General features: G+C 35.9%; 1 protein-coding gene across 1 annotated transcript in view; it reads right to left on the minus strand.

Annotated features, from left to right (window-relative positions):
* PARPBP (PARP1 binding protein) overlaps positions 1–19,051 on the minus strand; it is a 74,341-nt gene that overhangs the window by 2,662 nt on the left and 52,628 nt on the right. Inside the window, exons 9-10 of the mRNA XM_045780028.2 lie at positions 18,055–18,136; positions 571–706 (exon numbers count right to left, since the gene is read on the minus strand). Coding sequence (XP_045635984.2) covers positions 571–706; positions 18,055–18,136 — 218 coding nt within the window. The remainder of the gene's footprint in view (positions 1–570; positions 707–18,054; positions 18,137–19,051) is intronic.

Consider the following 19,051-nt stretch of genomic DNA (forward strand, 5'->3'; position numbering starts at 1 on the left):
TCACATAATTCTATAAGTTACATGATTAACAAATACAGCTACATTCCTAGCACATTACTCTTCATTCGCCATATCATTTTTTATCCCTCCAAACAACAAATATTTGCTTTCTTTGAATGTGTGACACTCAATCCGAAATGCTACAAATTATTTCTTAAATACATTTAGTTAAATCAAACTGTGTCCTATTCCTCCTAGATTTGTACCTAGATTTAACTTTTCAAATAAACCCAGGTCTTAAAAATATAAACCTTTACATTTCACATTTCATACTTTGCAAAACAAAATCTAGTTTCACTTACGGTACAACCAATTTTGGGTGCCTGGGTGGCTCAGTCAGTTAAACGTCTGCCTTCTGCTCAGGTCATGATCCCAGGGTCCTGGGATCAAGCCCAACACAGTGGCTCCCTGCTCAGGTTGGAGTTGGCTTCTCCCTCTGCCCCTCCCCCTGCTCATGCTCTTGCGTGTGTTCTCTTTCTCTCTCTCTTTCTCTCAAATAAATAAAATCTTTTAAAAAATTAATATACTAGAATTAAATAGTTATTTAATTACTCAAATAAACTCAATTACCAGTAAGGTCATCTTCCATGTGAAGCACATACAAAGTCTTGGATGTTGAATTAACATCATTCCATTTATCCTTGCTTACTGTGCAGTCATCTTTATAAGTACAAGCAAACTGGGATCTAATTAAGGTTTGCTTCATCTAGTAACCGGAAGAAAGAAGAAAGTATGCAATATATTTTATTTGATTTATTTTCAGTTATTTTTTCATCCAGATAGAAATATACTCTATGGTAATCAAGACACAAAATTTTCCTTAAAAATTCCATTATTCGGGGCGCCTGGGTAGACGTTAAGCGTCTGCCTTCGGCTCAGGGCGTGATCCTAGCGTTATGGGATTGAGCCCCACATCAGGCTCCTCTGCTATGAGCCTGCTTCTTCCTCTCCCACTCCCCCTGCTTGTGTTCCCTCTCTCGCTGGCTGTCTCTGTCAAATAAATAAATAAAATCTTAAAAAAAAAAATAAAAATAAAATATTCCATTATTCATTAGGAACTTTTAACCCTTGATGTTTCATAGTTTACAAACTCAACCATTGCTACACTGGCATTTTTCTTCTTTTCAGTAATACCAGCTTTATGCACACTTTTTATACTTTTTAACAGTTCAGAAAAATCAATTTTAGACTCCAGAATATGTGACTATTGAATATTTAGGAAAATAAGAAAGACGATTCAAATATACCATTCTAGGAATATTTGACCAAGTGATTTAATGGTCAAATATTCAAAATAAACTCTTGCATTTATCTTCAAAGATCATAAGTAGGAGAAAATTAGAAAGCTAAATTCAATTCTTAACCACAAAAAAGGGTGTTAAAAAAGTAGTTTTGGAAATGTATTCTGCAAACATAAAACCAGTGGCCATTTTAGGGATAGAAATAAATTTCAGAACAAAGTAATCTATACGGATAATGCAAATTTCAATAATTACAGCTGATGCGTAATGACATTCAGTTATCATGGAGAGATATCTTCAAACTGAGACATCAAATCCTTTTCAGAAACAGACGTTTAAATTTCAGATAAATGAATAAAGAGGACCTCAACAATTCAAAAATTTAACACTTCAAAGCATAACTACATTATGCTGAACATTACTTACAAAATACTGATTGATACCAGTTTATAAAGTCTGAAACACCACAATTTTATATTTCATATTCAGTAGTTAAATATTATGTTATACATTCAGAGAGATCACTGCATTAACCAACTTAGATGTTAGCAAAGATAATGGCAGTGAAATCCACAGACTACAGTTTAAAAGAAATTAGATTATTCCAGTTGCTTCATAAAAGCAAGTGTTTCCACGGGGTGTCTGGGTGGTTCAGGGGTTAACTGTCCAACTCTTGATTTCAGCTCAGGTCATGATCTCAGGGTCCTGAGAATGAGCCCCAGGTCAGGCTCCAAGGTCAGCAGGGAGTCTGCTTCTCTCCTTCTCCTTTTCCCTCTGCCCTTACCTCATGCTTTCGCTCTCACCTGTTCTTTCTCTTTCTCAAATAAATAAATAAATAAATGGATCTTAAAAAAGAAAAAGCAAGTGTTTCCAGAATGACAAGTTTAAATCTTTCTGACTAATGGTGTCTATGAGAGCTCCAGTCCCCAGATCACTAAAAATTATGTTTAATTTGCTTGAAAATTTAGAGTTTGGTTGGAGTTTGATATCTTCCATTTTAAGCACAAAAATTCACAAAATTGAAAAAAATACGAAAATGTAAAAGATAAAAAACTATTTAAAAAAGTACAAGAGAGGGGCGCCTGGGTGGCTCAGTTGTTAAGCATCTGCCTTCTGCCAGGGTCCTGGGATCGAGCCCCACATCAGGCTCCCTGCTCTGCTGGGAGCCTGCTTCTTCCTCTCCCACTCCCCCTGCTTGTGGTCCCTCTCTCACTGGCTGTCTTTCTCTGTGTCAAATAAATAAATAAATAAAATATTTTAAATAAATAAATAAAAAGTACAAGAGAGTACGCTCTTGATTATGGATGACGGAACTACAACCCAATATCTTCCTGAATCTCTATGAATACAACTACTATTATACAGTTTCCATCATGAGATGCCTTAAAATATAACCAAAGGTCTTAACTAGTCCTTTCTGGACTTTATAAATTCTATAAATACAGAATTAAAGCAAATGATAAAGGTATTAAAATAAATTTTGTTAATAAAATGAACTTTGTAAAGTTTATACTATGTCACGTTTATTTGAATAAATAAACAATAGCATTATCAAAAACCTTTTATTTGTATCGGCAAAACCAGTGCTGTTGATGTTATCTTTATTATTATTATTATCATTACTATTATCTGTGACATTACACAACACTTCTTTCATTTCACCAGAGTTACTGCTTAGAGAGAATTATAAACTTATTGCCCGTAATGAGTTATAAAGAGTATGGTAAGACCATGAAGGCAAATGAATGCTAAGTGGCTGGCTAGGATCACTTTTGTAGTACCCAGGTAGTGAATGCACCTGTGGGTGGCTTGGAGGACTTTAGCATCCCACCACAAAATCTTCATCAGCACCCCCCCCAAATACTCTAAATAAAAATACAATAAGTATATTATTTAGGACAGAAGATTAATGTTTTCTCAATCTCCTGGTTAGCAAAAATAAACATTTCTTTAGAAAGCTGTGTTATTTTTAGTAATTTTTGACACACATCTAAGTAAAAACCTTTCCTTGCTATGTAAATACAGTCACAAAATAAATGTAGTAGTCCCGCCTACACTAGGTTTCCTCTCTTCAGGCCTCCTATAGCGAAATTCTTGAGCCTCAGTGACAGCAGGGTAATTTCAGAAAACCATGGATTCTTAAAATACCGAGAATGGACTCAGATGTGAAAGGAAATAGTTAACCACTTTATTCACCATAAAATATATTATTTATAAAAATATCAAAACATGAGAACCACAACAGTTCTATGGTAAACTTAGAATACTTATGTCCAAAAGAAATAACTGACTAATTACATTGAAGATATTTTTTTTCTTTCTGTAAAAGATCATATATGAGGTTTTTTTCCCTGCCCTGTACAAAAATCTCTCTTTTTTTAAATCAATTATGACTTACTAAATTCCAACTATAGGCACACAGTATACTAAAGAGATTACTAGAATGGCTCCTATAATCACAAAGACATCTCACTTATAAAATCTGCTGTTGACACACAGCTGGAAGAAATAATAAATTGGATAACAGACTCAAGATTGAAAAGATGTCAGAAGGGCGCCTGGGTGGCACAGTGGTTGGGCGTCTGCCTTTGGCTCAGGGCATGATCCCGGTGTTATGGGATCGAGCCCCACATCAGGCTCCTCCGCTATGAGCCTGCTTCTTCCTCTCCCACTCCCCCTGCTTGTGTTCCCTCTCTCACTGGCTGTCTCTATCTCTGTCAAATAAATAAATAAAATCTTAAAAAAAAAATTTAAAAAAAAAGATGTCAGAAAACTAGAACCAAAGTAGAAAACAATAAGATGAAAATGAATGAGGATAAACAAAGTCCTGTATTTAAGTTCAAAATATCAATTACAGATGAGGATGAGGATATCCTGACTTAAAAGCAACATATGAAAAAGACCTAGAGATTTTCATTGATCATGAACCTGACTGGAGCCAACAATGTGATGTCTGGCTAAAAAGATCAGCACAAAAAGACAATGATGTGATGGGAAAGGCACCAGATTTGCAGTTAAAAACCCGCCTTCTAATACTGGCCCATCAGCCCTACCTCTTATAAACTAGGTGATTTCGGGTAAGCCTCTGAACCTCTCCCACTTATCCGCACATAAATGGGAATAATATTTATCTTACAGAACTGTCAGAATTAAATAAAGTTAAAAATTCGAAAGGACTACATAAGTTCTTAAGATCCATTTAGATACCATGCAATTAATTAATGTAATAACACATATGAAGACAGCTTTTCTGTAGAGTAAGAAATCTGTTAAATTAGATTCCGAAGGACCAGACCAACTCCATAAAATTATTCTAGGAATGCAACTCAAAAACTGAACTTACAATCAGTATCTTCATTTTAGTTATTAAAACAATACAAGCTGCACTGGCTTGTATTTATAACTTAAAAGAGATTGCTTTTCCTTTGTTCATAAAAGTTGAATTTTTCTGCACAAGATTAGTGGCTACATAGAACTGAGATTACTTCCTGTTGCAAATCTTCCAAATCTCTCTGTGTATTTGATTTGGAATCACAAACAAGCAAAACAATTCCCTCTTGAAAGTGCTTTTGAAGTACTAAACAACTAAGAATAATGTCCAGATTCATACATGGCTGTTAAAATCATTTTATGTTCAAGTCATATGAGAGAAAAGGATTGAACATTTTCCTTTGTAGAGTGATTTCCCCTCTTTGGAAAGATTTCTATCCACAGTAAAATTGCAATGAACTTCAAACTTGCCAAGAATTGGAAAAGTCCTTTTTGCCACAAGCTCTTTTTAAATTGGAATTATTAGTAGGTTCCCAGTTTGAGGAAAATAGTACTTCACATAGGAAAGCCTGACTCCAGTTAAATTAAAACAAATGAGTCAAAATACTGTAAAGTCACAGTCACTCCTGGAGTTAGCTGCATTAGTAAGGTAATGAAAGTGCTAAGCACCATTATGCTGATAAATATATCAACAAGTCTGAAAAAGGAAATTATCCTCAACATACTTATTAAATATGGAACTGAAAATAAATATTCTAAATTTATCTTTTCATTCTTACATTATCTTTTCCAAAGAACAAATTTGCTACCCTTAATGGTGTGTGGATTGTAAATACATCAAATAATCCATTTCTTCATCAGTGAAATTTCATTTATTTTGTTAAATAGCAGAAAGATAATATTTTCAACCTAAATAGTAGCATTACTTTTTTTATGACTCTTCACTATAATTACTATGCTTTTATTTACTCTTTGGAAACAGCATAAAGTCTTTGTAGTCTAATACCTGAATACAAACCCTTGCTCTTTTACTTACTAACTATAAGATCTAGAAAATGATGCCTTCTAGAATTAAACAAGGATTAATTGGGATGAAGGATATAAAATGTCTAATATAACACTTGACACTTAGTAGGTACTCAATATATACCAACCTCATTATTTCCTTCCAATGAATTCAACTTTAGTTCAGTCTAATGAAAACATCCCATATTCATTCTAATGCAAAATGCTGCTCACTCTCTTAAAGTCTTTGCTTAATATCACCTTCTCAGAGAGACCTCTGCTGAGCATCCTATTTAAAACCAAAACACACACAAAGGAACACACTCTCCTAACTTCCTCCCCCAGCTTTATTTCACTCCACAGCACCTTCTAATGTTCCACATAATTCACTTGTTCATTTTGTTCCTTATTTGCCTCTCCCAACTAAAATGTAAGCTCCACAAACAAACCCTTAGTTTGGCAACTGTTGGTGAACTGCTCTGGCCTTCCTGTGGCCCTCCCCTCCTTACTGGACTTGTGCAGGCCTCTTCTTCTAGGTTCAAAGGCTGATTGTTTATGGTGAAGGTGATGGGGAGTGTGCAAACCTCTTGGTGGAGTGTCCCTAAGAGTGTGAAACAGAAAGGGGGTGTAATGGTGGGCCAAGGACTTCTGTTTAAATTCTTGTACCCCAGCCCCACAAATATCTGGGGAAGACTTGTCCACGAGGGCAGGGGTTTTTGTCTGTTTTGTTCACTGATATATCTCCAGTGCTTAGGACATAGCCTGGTACCCAGGAAGCACTTAATACATGTTTGCTGAATGAATCAATTAAGTAAAATTTTAAGACTATAACAGATATATGCAAGAGAAAGGTATGAGGGAACAGAGACATTACGAAGCAAAGGCTTGGAGGAAGAAAAAAGATTTACAGAATGGATTCTACTCTTTAGTGAAGAGAAAGGAAACCATATGATACAGAAATGAGAGAGGCAGACTGGCAAAGAACAGCTAAATCACCCCAAGGACAAAAGCTTTGAGATAGAAAAACATGTACAAAGTAAACTCTATTCTGTTCAACAGAGTGGTGAAACAATTTGGTAAAGAACAAAAGAGATGCATACACACAGAGAAAACCTATATCACATTTACATACTGAGAATCATGCAGCTGAGTCCTTGAGCCCCATTATATCCATGGGCCCTTTAAAGTTCTTAAGTAGTCCACCCCTAGATTCTCATGCACATATCCTTACAATAAGCCCTATAAAAAATAATGTTCCTTAAAACCACAAAAGCCATATTTTCTTTAAACTTGCCCCACACTATTTATTCACTTATTTTGTACAACCACCCAATAACATAGTCTATACGAGTAAGATAATCTATTATTTTCATCAGGTTATTTGCTCAGCTTGGAAGCCTCTCTTCCATTCTCTCTCCCTATTTCAATCTTATTCTCATCTCTCGAAGTCAGAGCATCATTTCTCTACTTATTGGTCTCCCATTATTCCTTTTGTAGCTATCTCTAATCCACCAGAATCGCAACTGCTTTAATACGCTAGCCACATGTCATTCATCAATTAAAATTAAATAAAATTAAAAATCCAGGGCCTCAGTTGCAGTGGCCATATTTCAAGTGCTTGAGAGTCATGTGTATTAGCAGAGTTACAGAACATTTCCACAGAAAGTTCCACTGGAGAGCACTATTCTAGAACAAAGCTTTATCATCTATACCCTGTGGCACTTTTTTTTTTTAAAGATTTTATTTATTTATTTGAGATAGAGAGAGAGAGAGCATAAGTGGAGGGGGCAGAGGGAGAGGGAGAAGCAGACTCCCCACTAAGCAGGGAGCCTGATGAAGGGCTCGATCCCAGGACCCTGGGATCATGACCTGAGCAGAAGGCAGATGCTTAACTACCAAGCCACCCAGGCGCCCCATCCTGTGGCACTTTCATGTGCTGCAAATGGATTCGCAAAGGACTCTGGGACATTTTTTGTATGCTGTGTCTGTAATATTGGAACCCATATGCAACTTTATATTAGTAAAAAAGACTTCACATCCATTCCCCATGTCTTCTAACTACCATCTGATGTAAAAGAACCAATTAAGCTTTGGAAAAAAAATTACAATCATTATATCTTCTAGAAATACCATTTCTTTCCTATTTTCTCCTCTCATTCTGGGACTCTAATTAGGTTCCAAATTGTTGCCAGAGCCTCAAGATACCCACAATCTTTGTTAGTTCTTCTTTCCCTCAGTAGAGGTCTTTTACGTGGGCCAACATCAATCCTTGGCTCATACCTAAAACTGGCAAATAATCCCAGGGAAGAAAGCAGCTGATGAACTGCTCACCTCAAAAAGACTTTACCCTCCTCAGATTTTTAGTTTACTTAAACTGTTTTGCTTACACAGTTTCCCTATGTCTTTAAAATATATTCTCCCCTATTTATCTGCTTTTTATTTTGTTATTGTAGCAAAAATGGTATTCTGCTGTGACCTACTATATCCTAGTTCAAAACAGAGGCCTCCAAGTCTGAGTGATTTCTTGATTCTGTTCCCTCCTTATTTGAGAGCATTTTATTTTCTCCTCAGTTACATTTTGAAGGCCGCATACTTTCTGTTATTCCTCATTTTTCAGTAGCCTGAGGAGTGGTGGAAGCAGAAGTAGCATTCAGCAAAGAAAACAGACAGTTTGAAAACATTTCTGGGTTCTACACTCTCTCCTAAGAGTTTATTATACATTATATGTACTATAAGAAGTTTTACTCCCTCTACTTAGCCACTATATCTCATTCAAATGGAAGGGGATCATTTGAATAATTTCCCCAGTTCATTATGTGGCATTAGAGGCCATATTTGTGTAAGTGTATAAGTTCCAGGGTTCATTTTTCACATTTTAGCCACATTACTATCTAATTGCCACTTCTATTTCTCTGACAAGGAAAAAAGAAAAAGAATACACGCACTCAGTTGGCTCCTCAGTTTGGGAAGTATTAGTGATAATTCTCAGGATTTGTCAACTCACTAGTATAGTATCAGGGAGTGGGTCTATATTAAGTCGCTAAGTCATGCTGTGCCTCTTCCCTCTGAAATCTTTAGTTTCTTCCTTTGGCCATCGTTTTTGAAGTTACTGTATCTAATTGCATTAATCTTTATTGTTTGCGCTTGGTGAATGTTTTTGTTAGTTGTTACTATTTTATAGACATTTTAAGGGGAGAGAAAGTCTAAGAGTTAAGTTTAATCTACCATTTTAATTTGGATATACTCAGTTTTCTAAGACTCTAAAGGTTAAATTTGGATATCTAATTAAGAATTTTCTAACACCATGAGCATTGGACTGCCTGACTGCTTACAAAGGGTACCAAAGTTATTGCCAGTCTATTTTTCACACTACCTGAGCCCTAATTTTCACTGTCCCAGCTACTCCATGTTTTAAAGATACAGTATTTTCCTGATCAGCTCACTTAAGTTACTAAATCTGTTAATGCTGATTATTCTATGTATTATTGTATGTATATGGGCAAAAACATTAGACTCAGGATAAGGAAAAGACTTGTACATGTTGACTTTTCAGTTATACCTGCTGAGATACTGCTAAACCAAGCTGAAAGGATTAAAACTAATTAATTTACAGGGATATAAGGAGGTATCTTCTTGAAAATCTTTAAGGAAGAGGTATGAGGATACTTGTATTAACTGCTTGGAATTGGGGGGTGGGGTGGGGAATGGGATGTAAACATTCTCTAAAGTTTCCTATCAAAACCATGAAGTTTCAAGAAGAACCTTCTGATTTCTGTCACAGGGGAATTTATTTGACTGTCATGGATAAGTTTCCTAATAATCAATAGTAGGAAATAAAACTCGAGGACTTAAAATGAATATGGTGTGATCAGAAGGGTGTCTATTTTTATTTATAAATGGGAAACTAAAGTTTAAGAAAAGTTAATTTGCCCCACCTAATAATGACATGGATGCTTCACAATCACTTATCATCTACAACATCAAAATTCTAAGTTCCCTAATATTTTCTATTTTTGAAGTGTTCTTTCCAAGACACTATTTCAAGTGTAGATCATATACTCTTTCCATGACTAAAAAAAAGAACTATATGCAAAAAGAGCAAAAGTAACCAGATAATAAGACAAAAAGCTGTTAAACTACTTTTCCATAGTTACTTAGTAGTAAATATAATAACATTTTTTTGTTACTCCAACAAAATACTTTAGCTGGCTATGGTTTAGCTCTATACCTGGCTAAACCAATTATTTTCACACTTTGCTTTTATAAAGACCACTATACAGTAAAATACAATCATAAACACCAATTCCTTCCTCTCTCTATTGCCATTTAGTGTCAGAGCCAAGTAGACTAAGTCAGCTCCACTATTAAGTAACAGAGGCAACATAATTATAATCTCATTAGTATTTAACCATGGCTTTGCACACTGACATAAAACATTTCATAGTAGTTATGAGATCTTGGATAAGGTGTTTCCTCAGGATTTTGGTCTCTCATCTATATGTGATACTATATTAGATAATCTCTCCTCTACTTCCCAAAACTTTCTAAATTTGTCTATACATTTTATAGTAATTAACTCTTACTAGTTTCTAAAAAAAAAAAACCCAAAAAACAAAAAACCTTCTCATTCTTCAAATAGATTTTTTCATTTTGATTTACTTAATTCTAACAAAATATCCCAATGATCTTTTTAAAATTTAAGTTCAATTAATATATAGCGTATTATTTGTTTCAGAGGTAGAGTTCAGTGATCCATCAGTTGCATATAACACCCAGTGCTCATACATCATGTGTCCTCCTTAATGCCCATCACCCCCTTACTCCATCCTCCCTTCCCCCTCCCCTTCAGCAACTCTCAGTTTATTTCCTATGGTGAAGAATCTCTTATGGTTTGTCTCCCTCTCTGATTACGTCTTGTTTTATTTTCCCCTCCCTTCCACTATGCTCCTCTGTTTTGTTTCTTAAATTTCACACATGAACGAAATCATATGATAATTATCTTTCTCTGATTGATTTATTTCACTTAGCATAATACCCTCTAGTTCAAACTATGGAAAGAGCCCAGATGTCCATCGACAGATGAATGGATATATATAGATATATATATAGATATATAGATAGATATATATATAGATATACACACACACACACACACACACACAATGGAATATTACTCAGCCATCAAGAAAAAAATGAAATCTTGCCATTTGCATCGATGTGGATGGAACTAGAGGGTATTATCCCAATGATCTTTAATTGAAAATATTAAAGTTTGTCAGTATCCATAGCAGGGAAAAAAATTAAAGAATTTATACATTACATTTCTGGTTCTAATGAAGTCCAAAGAATGGATTTTTTTAAAAAAGATACTATGCCTTGACTGTAAGTACTTGTGTAATATAACAAAGGATTAACAAATTTTACTCATAGAAAAATTGTATAAAACACTTTGATATATTCCACAGGTATTAAGTACTGACAACTAAAAATAACCAAAAGAAAGACAAGACATTAATATAAACTAAATGGATTTTGGGTATGAAACAGATAATAACAAATAAACAAATTTTACCCATAGAAAAATTGTATAAAACACATTGATGTATTCCACATGTATTAAGTACTGACAACCAATAATAACCAAAAGAAAGACAAGACTTATTAATATAAACTAAATGGGTCTTGGGTATGAAACAGATGGTAACTAAAAGTTCTGCTAATTGGGACTAACTTTCCAAATGGCAATTATATAAAGAGCATACAAATTAGAGTTCTCAAAGTTGTATCAAGATGAATAATGGTTTGATAATTTAAAATAATTGTAAATTTTACATAAAAATTTTGTTGAACAAATGAATGAATTCCCAACCATAGAAGAGTATCTCTACCTGCACATAGTAGATGCTCAAGAAATGTAGCTGAATGCGTTAAGACCAAGTTTCTTTTTGAAAAATAAGACCAAGAAAATTTTAAGCATTTAAAAAACATATTATTAGCTACTTACAGGCACAAATATTTGAAATGAGGACAGGAAAACTTAGTTCAAATCAAATAAAGATATAAAAACATAAAGAATAGCTCCAGTCAATAAACAATGTGAAATGTTCTTCTAGTCTTAATCTACAATTATTGATATTCTGCCGTTATGTCCTTAGACAGGAACAAAATGCAATTCATGTAGTCTCTCAAGATTCAGTTTAAAATGTGAGAAATGGAACAGAAGGAGGAGTCAAGAGATTCAAAGAGCAAGATTGATTTAATGTGCTGTTGGCTTTGAGGAAGGAAGAAGCACTATAAAAAGGAATGCTGGCTGATAGCCTTTAGAAACTGAGAGTACCCCTTGACGGAGAGCTAGTGAAAAAAGCGGGACCTCAGTCCTACAACTCAGGAGCTGGAGTCTACCAACAACTTGAATGAGTTTGGAAGCAAATTCTTCTTCAAATACTCCAGATGGGAACCTAGCCTGGCTGAGACCCTGAATTTGGGTTTGTGAGATCTGAAGCAGAGAACAGTCAAGCTCGCTGACCTACAGAAACATTTTACAAATAAAGATGCTATCAACATTCATGTTCAAGTTTTTGTTTAAATATATGTCTTCATTTCCATTGGGTAATACCTGGAAGTGGACTGTCTGGATCATATACTAGATCTGTGAACTGAAGTTCTAAAATGTTAAAGAACTTAATCATAGTCACATATAGAAACCTGCAGAGCTGAATGTAATTCTGGATCTCAACTCACCAGGAAACCCATCCTCAAATTCAAAGAAATGTTTTGTGTTACATGACTCAATTAAAGTTGATTGACATTAAGAGGAGAGTTAAGATGGCGGAGGAGTAGGGGACCCCTTTTTCAGCCGGTCCCCTGAGTCGAGCTGGATAGGTACCAGACCAGCCTAAATAACCACGGAATCAGCCTGAGACGCAGGAAGATACATCTGGATCTCTACAAATGAACATCTCCAGCGCTGAGTATTGAGATAAATAAATAAATAAAATCTTTAAAGAAGAAGGCCACATCCCTAAGATCCCTATAAAACAAGGGGCACGGCCTGGGACCCAGTCAATAATTTGGGCTCTGGACAACCCCGCAACCTCTCCTCAACAGAATGACAACAAGGAGAAGCCCCCCACAGCAAAGAAAAGACAATGAGTCTGTGGCCTCGGCCACAGAAATAATGGATATGGATGTAACCAAATTATCAGAAATGGAATTCAGAGTAACGATGGTCAAAATGATGAGTAGAATTGAAAAAACTATTAACGAAAAGGGTACTGAGAATATAGAATCCCTAAGGACAGAAATGAGAGCGAATCTGACAGAAATTAAAAATTCTATGAGCCAAATGCAGGCAAAACTAGAGGCTCTGACAGCCAGGGTCACAGAAGCAGAGGAACGGGCTAGTGAATTGGAGGATGGGTTAATAGAGGAAAAAATGAAAATAGAAGATGGTCTTAAAAAAATCCACGGCCACGAATGTAGGTTATGGGAGATTACTGACTCAATGAAACGATCCAATGTTAGAATCATGGGCATCCCCGAAGGGGTGGAGAAAAACAGAGGTCTAGAAGAGATATTTGAACAAATTGTAGCTGAAAACTTCCCTAATCTAGCAAGGGAAACAAACATTCGTGTCCAAGAGGCAGAGAGGACCCCTCCCAAGCTCAACCACGACAAACCTATGCCACGTCACGTCATAGTGCAAATCGCAAATATTAGATCCAAGGATACAGTATTGAAAGCGGCCAGGGCAAAGAAATTTCTCACGTACCAAGGCAAAGGTATAAGAATTACGTCAGACCTGTCTACACAGACCTGGAATGAGAGAAAGGGTTGGGGGAGCATATTTAAAGCTCTTTCAGAGAAAAACATGCAGCCAAGGATCCTTTATCCAGTAAGGCTGTCATTCAGAATTGATGGAGAAATAAAGACATTTCAGAATCGCCAGTCACTAACCAATTTCATAACCACGAAACCAGCCCTACAGGAGATATTACGGGGGGTTCTATAAAAGTAAAAAGGCCCCAAGAGTGATACAGAACAGAAAGTCACAGCCAATACAAACAAAGACTTTACTGGCAACATGGCAACATTAAAATCATATCTCTCAGTACTCAGTCTTAATGTGAATGGCTTAAATTCTCCCATAAAACGGCACGGGGTTGCAGATTGGATAAAAGGAAATGACCCATCCATTTGCTGTCTGCAAGAGACTCATTTCGAACCCAAAGATGCATTCAGACTGAGAGTAAGAGGATGGAATACCATCTTTCATGCAAATGGACCTCAAAAGAAAGCTGGGGTAGCAATTCTCATATCAGACAGATTGGATTTTAAACTACAGACTATAGTTAGAGATGCAGAAGGGCACTATATTATTCTTAAAGGAAGTATTCAACAAGTGGATATGACAATTATAAATATATATGCCCCCAACAGGGGAGCAGCAAGATACACAAGCCAACTCTTAACCAGAATAAAGAGACACACATAGATAAAAATACGTTAATTGTAAGGGAACTGAACACTCCACTATCAGAAATAGACAGAACACCCTGGCAAAAACTAAGCAAAGAAACAAAGGCTTTGAATGCCATACTCGACAAGTTGGACCTCATAGATATATATAGAACACTACACCCCAGAACCAAAGAATACTCATTCTATTCTAATGCCCATGGAACATTCTCAAGAATAGACCATGTTCTGGGACACAAAACAGGTCTCATCCGATACCAAAAGATTGAAATTATCCCCTGCATATTCTCAGACCACAACGCTCTGAAATTGGAACTCAACCACAAGGAAAAATTTGGAAGAAACTCAAACACTTGGAGAATAAGAACTATCCTGCTCAGGAATGACTTGATAAACCAGGAAATCAAAAATCAACTTAAACAATTTATGGAGACCAATGAGAATGAAAATACAACAGTCCAAAACCTATGGGATACTGCAAAGGCAGTCCTAAGGGGGAAATACATAGCCATCCAAGCCTCACTCTAAAGAATAGAAAAATCTAAAATGCAGTTTTTATATTCTCACCTCAAGAAGCTGGAACAGCAACAGAGGGACAGGCCTAATCCACGCACGAGGAAGCAGTTGACCAAAATTAGAGCTGAAATCAATCAAGCAGAAACCAGAAGTACAGTAGAGCAGATCAACAGGACTAGAAGCTGGTTCTTTGAGAGAATCAATAAAATTGACAGATCACTGGCAACACTTATCCAAAAGAAAAGAGAAAAGACCCAGATTATTAAAATTATGAATGAAAAAGGAGAGGTCACGACGAACACCATTGAAATTGGAAGGATTATTAGAAATTTTTATCAACAGCTATATGCCAATAAACCAAGCAATCTGGAAGAGATGGAATCCTTCCTGGAAACGTATAAACTACCAAGATTGAAACAGGAAGAAATTGATTTCTTAAACAGGCCAATTAATTATGAAGAAATTGAGTCAGTGATAAACAACCTTCCAAATAACAAAACTCCAGGCCCGGACGGTTTTCCTGGGGAATTCTACCAAACATTCAAAGAAATAATACCTATTTCCTAAAGCTATTTCAAAAAATAGAAACAGAAGGAAAGCTACCAAACTCATTCTATGAGGCCAATATTACCTTGATCCCCAAACCAGGCAAAGACCCCCTCAAAAAGGAGAATTACAGACCGATTTCCCTAATGAATATGGACGCCAAAATCCTCAACAAGATACTTGCTAATAGAATCCAACAGTACATTAAAAGGATTATCCATCACGATCAAGTGGGATTCATACCTGGGATGCAAGCGTGGTTCAATATTCGCAAATCAATCAGCATGATACATCATATCAACAAGAAAAGACTCAGGAACCATATGATCCTCTCAATCGATGCCGAAAAAGCATTTGACAAAATACAGCATCCTTTCCTGATTAAAACCCTTCAGAGTGTAGGAATAGAAGGTACATTTCTCAATCTCATAAAAGCCATCTATGAAAAGCCTACTGCAAATATTATTCTCAATGGGGAAAAGCTGGAAGCGTTTCCCTTAAGATCAGGAACTCGACAAGGATGCCCACTCTCGCCACTATTATTCAACATAGTACTAGAAGTCCTTGCAACAGCAACCAGATGACAAAAAGGGGTCAAAGGTATTCAAATTGGCAAAGAAGAAGTCAAAATGTCTCTCTTCGCAGATGACATGATACTCTATATGGAAAACCCAAAAGAAGCCACTCCCAAACTATTAGAAGTTATAGAGCAATCAGTAACGTGGCGGGATACAAAATCAATGCTCAGAAATCAGTTGCATTTCTATACACGAATAACGAGACCGAAGAAAGAGAAATTAGGGAATCCATCCCATTTACAATAGCACCAAAAACCATACGTTACCTTAACCAGAGACATAAAGGACCTATATTCTAGAAACTATAAATCACTCTTGAAAGACATTGAGGAAGACACAAAAAGATGGAAAGATATTCCATGCTCATGGATCGGAAGAATTAACATAGTTAAAATGTCCATGCTACCCAGAGCAATCTACACTTTCAATGCTATCCCGATCAAAATACCAAGGACATTTTTCAAAGAACTGGAACAAATAGTCCTTAAATTTGTATGGAAACAGAAAAGGCCCCAAATCTCCAAGGAACTGTTGAAAAGGAAAAACAAAGCTGGGGGCATCACAATGCCGGATTTCGAGCTGTACTACAAAGCTGTGATCACAAAGACAGCATGGTACTGGCACAAAAACAGACACATAGACCAATGGAACAGAATAGAGAGCCCAGAAATGGACCCTCAGCTCTTTGGGCAACTAATCTTTGATAAAGCAGGAAAAAACATCCGGTGGGAAAAAGACAGTCTCTTCAATAAATGGTGCTGGGAAAATTGGACAGCTACATGCAAAAGAATGAAACTTGACCACTCTCTCACACCATACACAAAAATAAACTCCAAATGGATGAAAGACCTCGATGTGAGACAGGAATCCATCAAAATCCTAGAGGAGAACATAGGCAGCAAACCTCTACGACATCGGCCAAAGCAACCTTTTTCATGACACATCCCCAAAGGCAAGAGAAACAAAAGATAAAATGAATTTATGGGACTTCATCAAGATAAAAAGCTTCTGCACAGCCAAGGAAACAGTCAGAAAAACTAAGAGGCAGCCCACGGAATGGGAGAATATATTTGCAAATGACACTACAGATAAAGGACTGGTATCCAAGATCTACAAAGAACTTCTCAAACTCAATACATGAGAAACAAATAAACAAATCAAAAAATGGGCAGAAGATATGAACAGACACTTTTCCAATGAAGACATACAAATGGCTAACAGACACATGAAAAAATGTTCAAAATCATTAGCCATCAAGGAAATTCAAATCAAAACCACTCTGAGATATCACCTTACGCCAGTTAGAATGGCAAAAATAGACAAGGCAAGAGACAACAATTGTTGGAGAGGATGTGGAGAAAGGGGATCCCTCCTACATTGTTGGTGGAAATGCAAGTTGGTACAGCCACTCTGGAAAACAGTGTGGAGGTCCCTTAAAAAGTTAAAAATTGAGCTACCCTATGATCCAGCCATTGCACTACTGGGTGTTTACCCCAAAGATACAGACGTAGTGAAGAGAAGGGCCATATGCACCCCAATGTTCATAGCAGCAATGTCCACAATAGCTAAATCGTGGAAGGAGCCGAGATGCCCTTCAACAGATGACTGGATTAAGAAGTTGTGGTCCATATATACAATGGAATATTACTCAGCTATCAGAAAGAACGAGTTCTCAACATTTGCTACAACAAGGACGGCACTGGAGGAGATAATGCTAAGCGAAATAAGTCAAGCAGAGAAAGACAACTATCATATGATTTCTCTCATCTATGGAACATAAGAACTAGGATGATCGGTAGGGGAAGAAAGGGATAAAGAAAGGGGGGGTAATCAGAAGGGGGAATGAAACATGAGAGACTATGGACTATGAGAAACAAACTGAGGGCCTCAGAGGGGAGGGGGGTGGGGGAATGGGATAGGCCGGTGATGGGTAGTAAGGAGGGCACGTATTGCACGGTGCACTGGGTGTTATACACAACTAATGAATCATCGAGCCTTACATCGGAAACCGGGGATGTACTGTATGGTGACTAATATAATATAATAAAAAATCATTATAAAAAAAATAAAATAAAATAAAAAAATAAAAAATAAATAAAAAAAAATAAAATGTGAGAAATGTAAATGAGAAAATCATGTCTTCCCCTTCATTCACTGAACAGATATTTATGGAACACTTACAATAGCAAGAACTTATTCCTTTCCTTCTTTCAGGTCCAGCAGGTGGAATAAGCCAAAGACTAATTAGTCAAGATTATATAAAAGGAAAGTTTCTATATGTCAGTATCATAATTCATTTTCCATTTAATTCGTATTGTTCCATGTATAATGTATATTTATAATATCCAGCTCAGCTTTCTATATTTCTTCTACTAATAAAACCATTTTTATCATTTTTATGACAGTACATTAAACTATACCTTAATTTTTTTCTCTTGCATTGACTTATGGATGCGTTCTCTTAGGGGTTTCACTGATGAATTATTCACTTGTGTGGGAGATCTATGTCCAAAAAAAGTAAAAATATATAAACAAAGGTAGCTTTTTAACTTGTTTTTGCCCCTCCCTTACCCAAAAGCAGTAATAAAATAAAAAGACAACTAAATCTAGTTGTTTATAATACTGCATAAAAGTGTATTACTATTGAGAGTTCTAAATATTAATAATTTGCTAAGTTAATTAATTCAGTCACTACATACTTGAGTTTCTAATATACATATGGCACTGTGTAAGATATTATGAAGGATAGAAAGTAGATTCAGTCACTGCCCTGAATTCAGGCATCCTGAAGCCTAAGGAAATAAGATATCCACACAACTAAAATTTAAAATAAAAAAGGACAAATGCTGTGGCAGGGGAATTCAAGAGAAAAATACAGTTTAGAAATAGGACGGTCAAAGAAGGCACAATGGAGAAAGAAATGCTGGAGCTTTGGAACCAGGCAAACCTGGATTCCTCAATAAATTCCTTTCTGGCTTAACAGAGCCAGAGTCATAACCTCTTTAACTCAAAAGACTATTATATAAGAATAAAGAAGAGTCTATTCTAAGAAACACTAGTTTATAACCTTACATTCACTTATATTCATACACCACATTGTCCTTAATTTTATCATTTCAATGCAGACCATGAAAAAATTGACTTTACCATGAATTGGCCCTTGTCTGCACAAGGATAATTGCAAATGGTAAGGTAACTATAAACAATTGAAATATGTTTGGTCACGTGGTTGAGAAAAAAAATTCTTTAACATGGATGTAGGGATTGATTTTAATAAAATTCTATAAACACAAAATAACTTTCTCTTAAAGAAATGATAGAATTGAATCTGAGAGAAAATTTAATCATTTATGTTTTTACCTAAAAAGCAAACTTTGTTAAACAGAAGTAAGGTAAAAGAAGAAAAAAAAAGATTCA

Source organism: Ursus americanus, chromosome 17 (assembly GCF_024610735.1).
Source record: "Ursus americanus isolate L20-20 chromosome 17, mUrsAme1.1.p, whole genome shotgun sequence".
In the NCBI taxonomy this organism is placed as follows: domain Eukaryota; kingdom Metazoa; phylum Chordata; class Mammalia; order Carnivora; family Ursidae; genus Ursus; species Ursus americanus.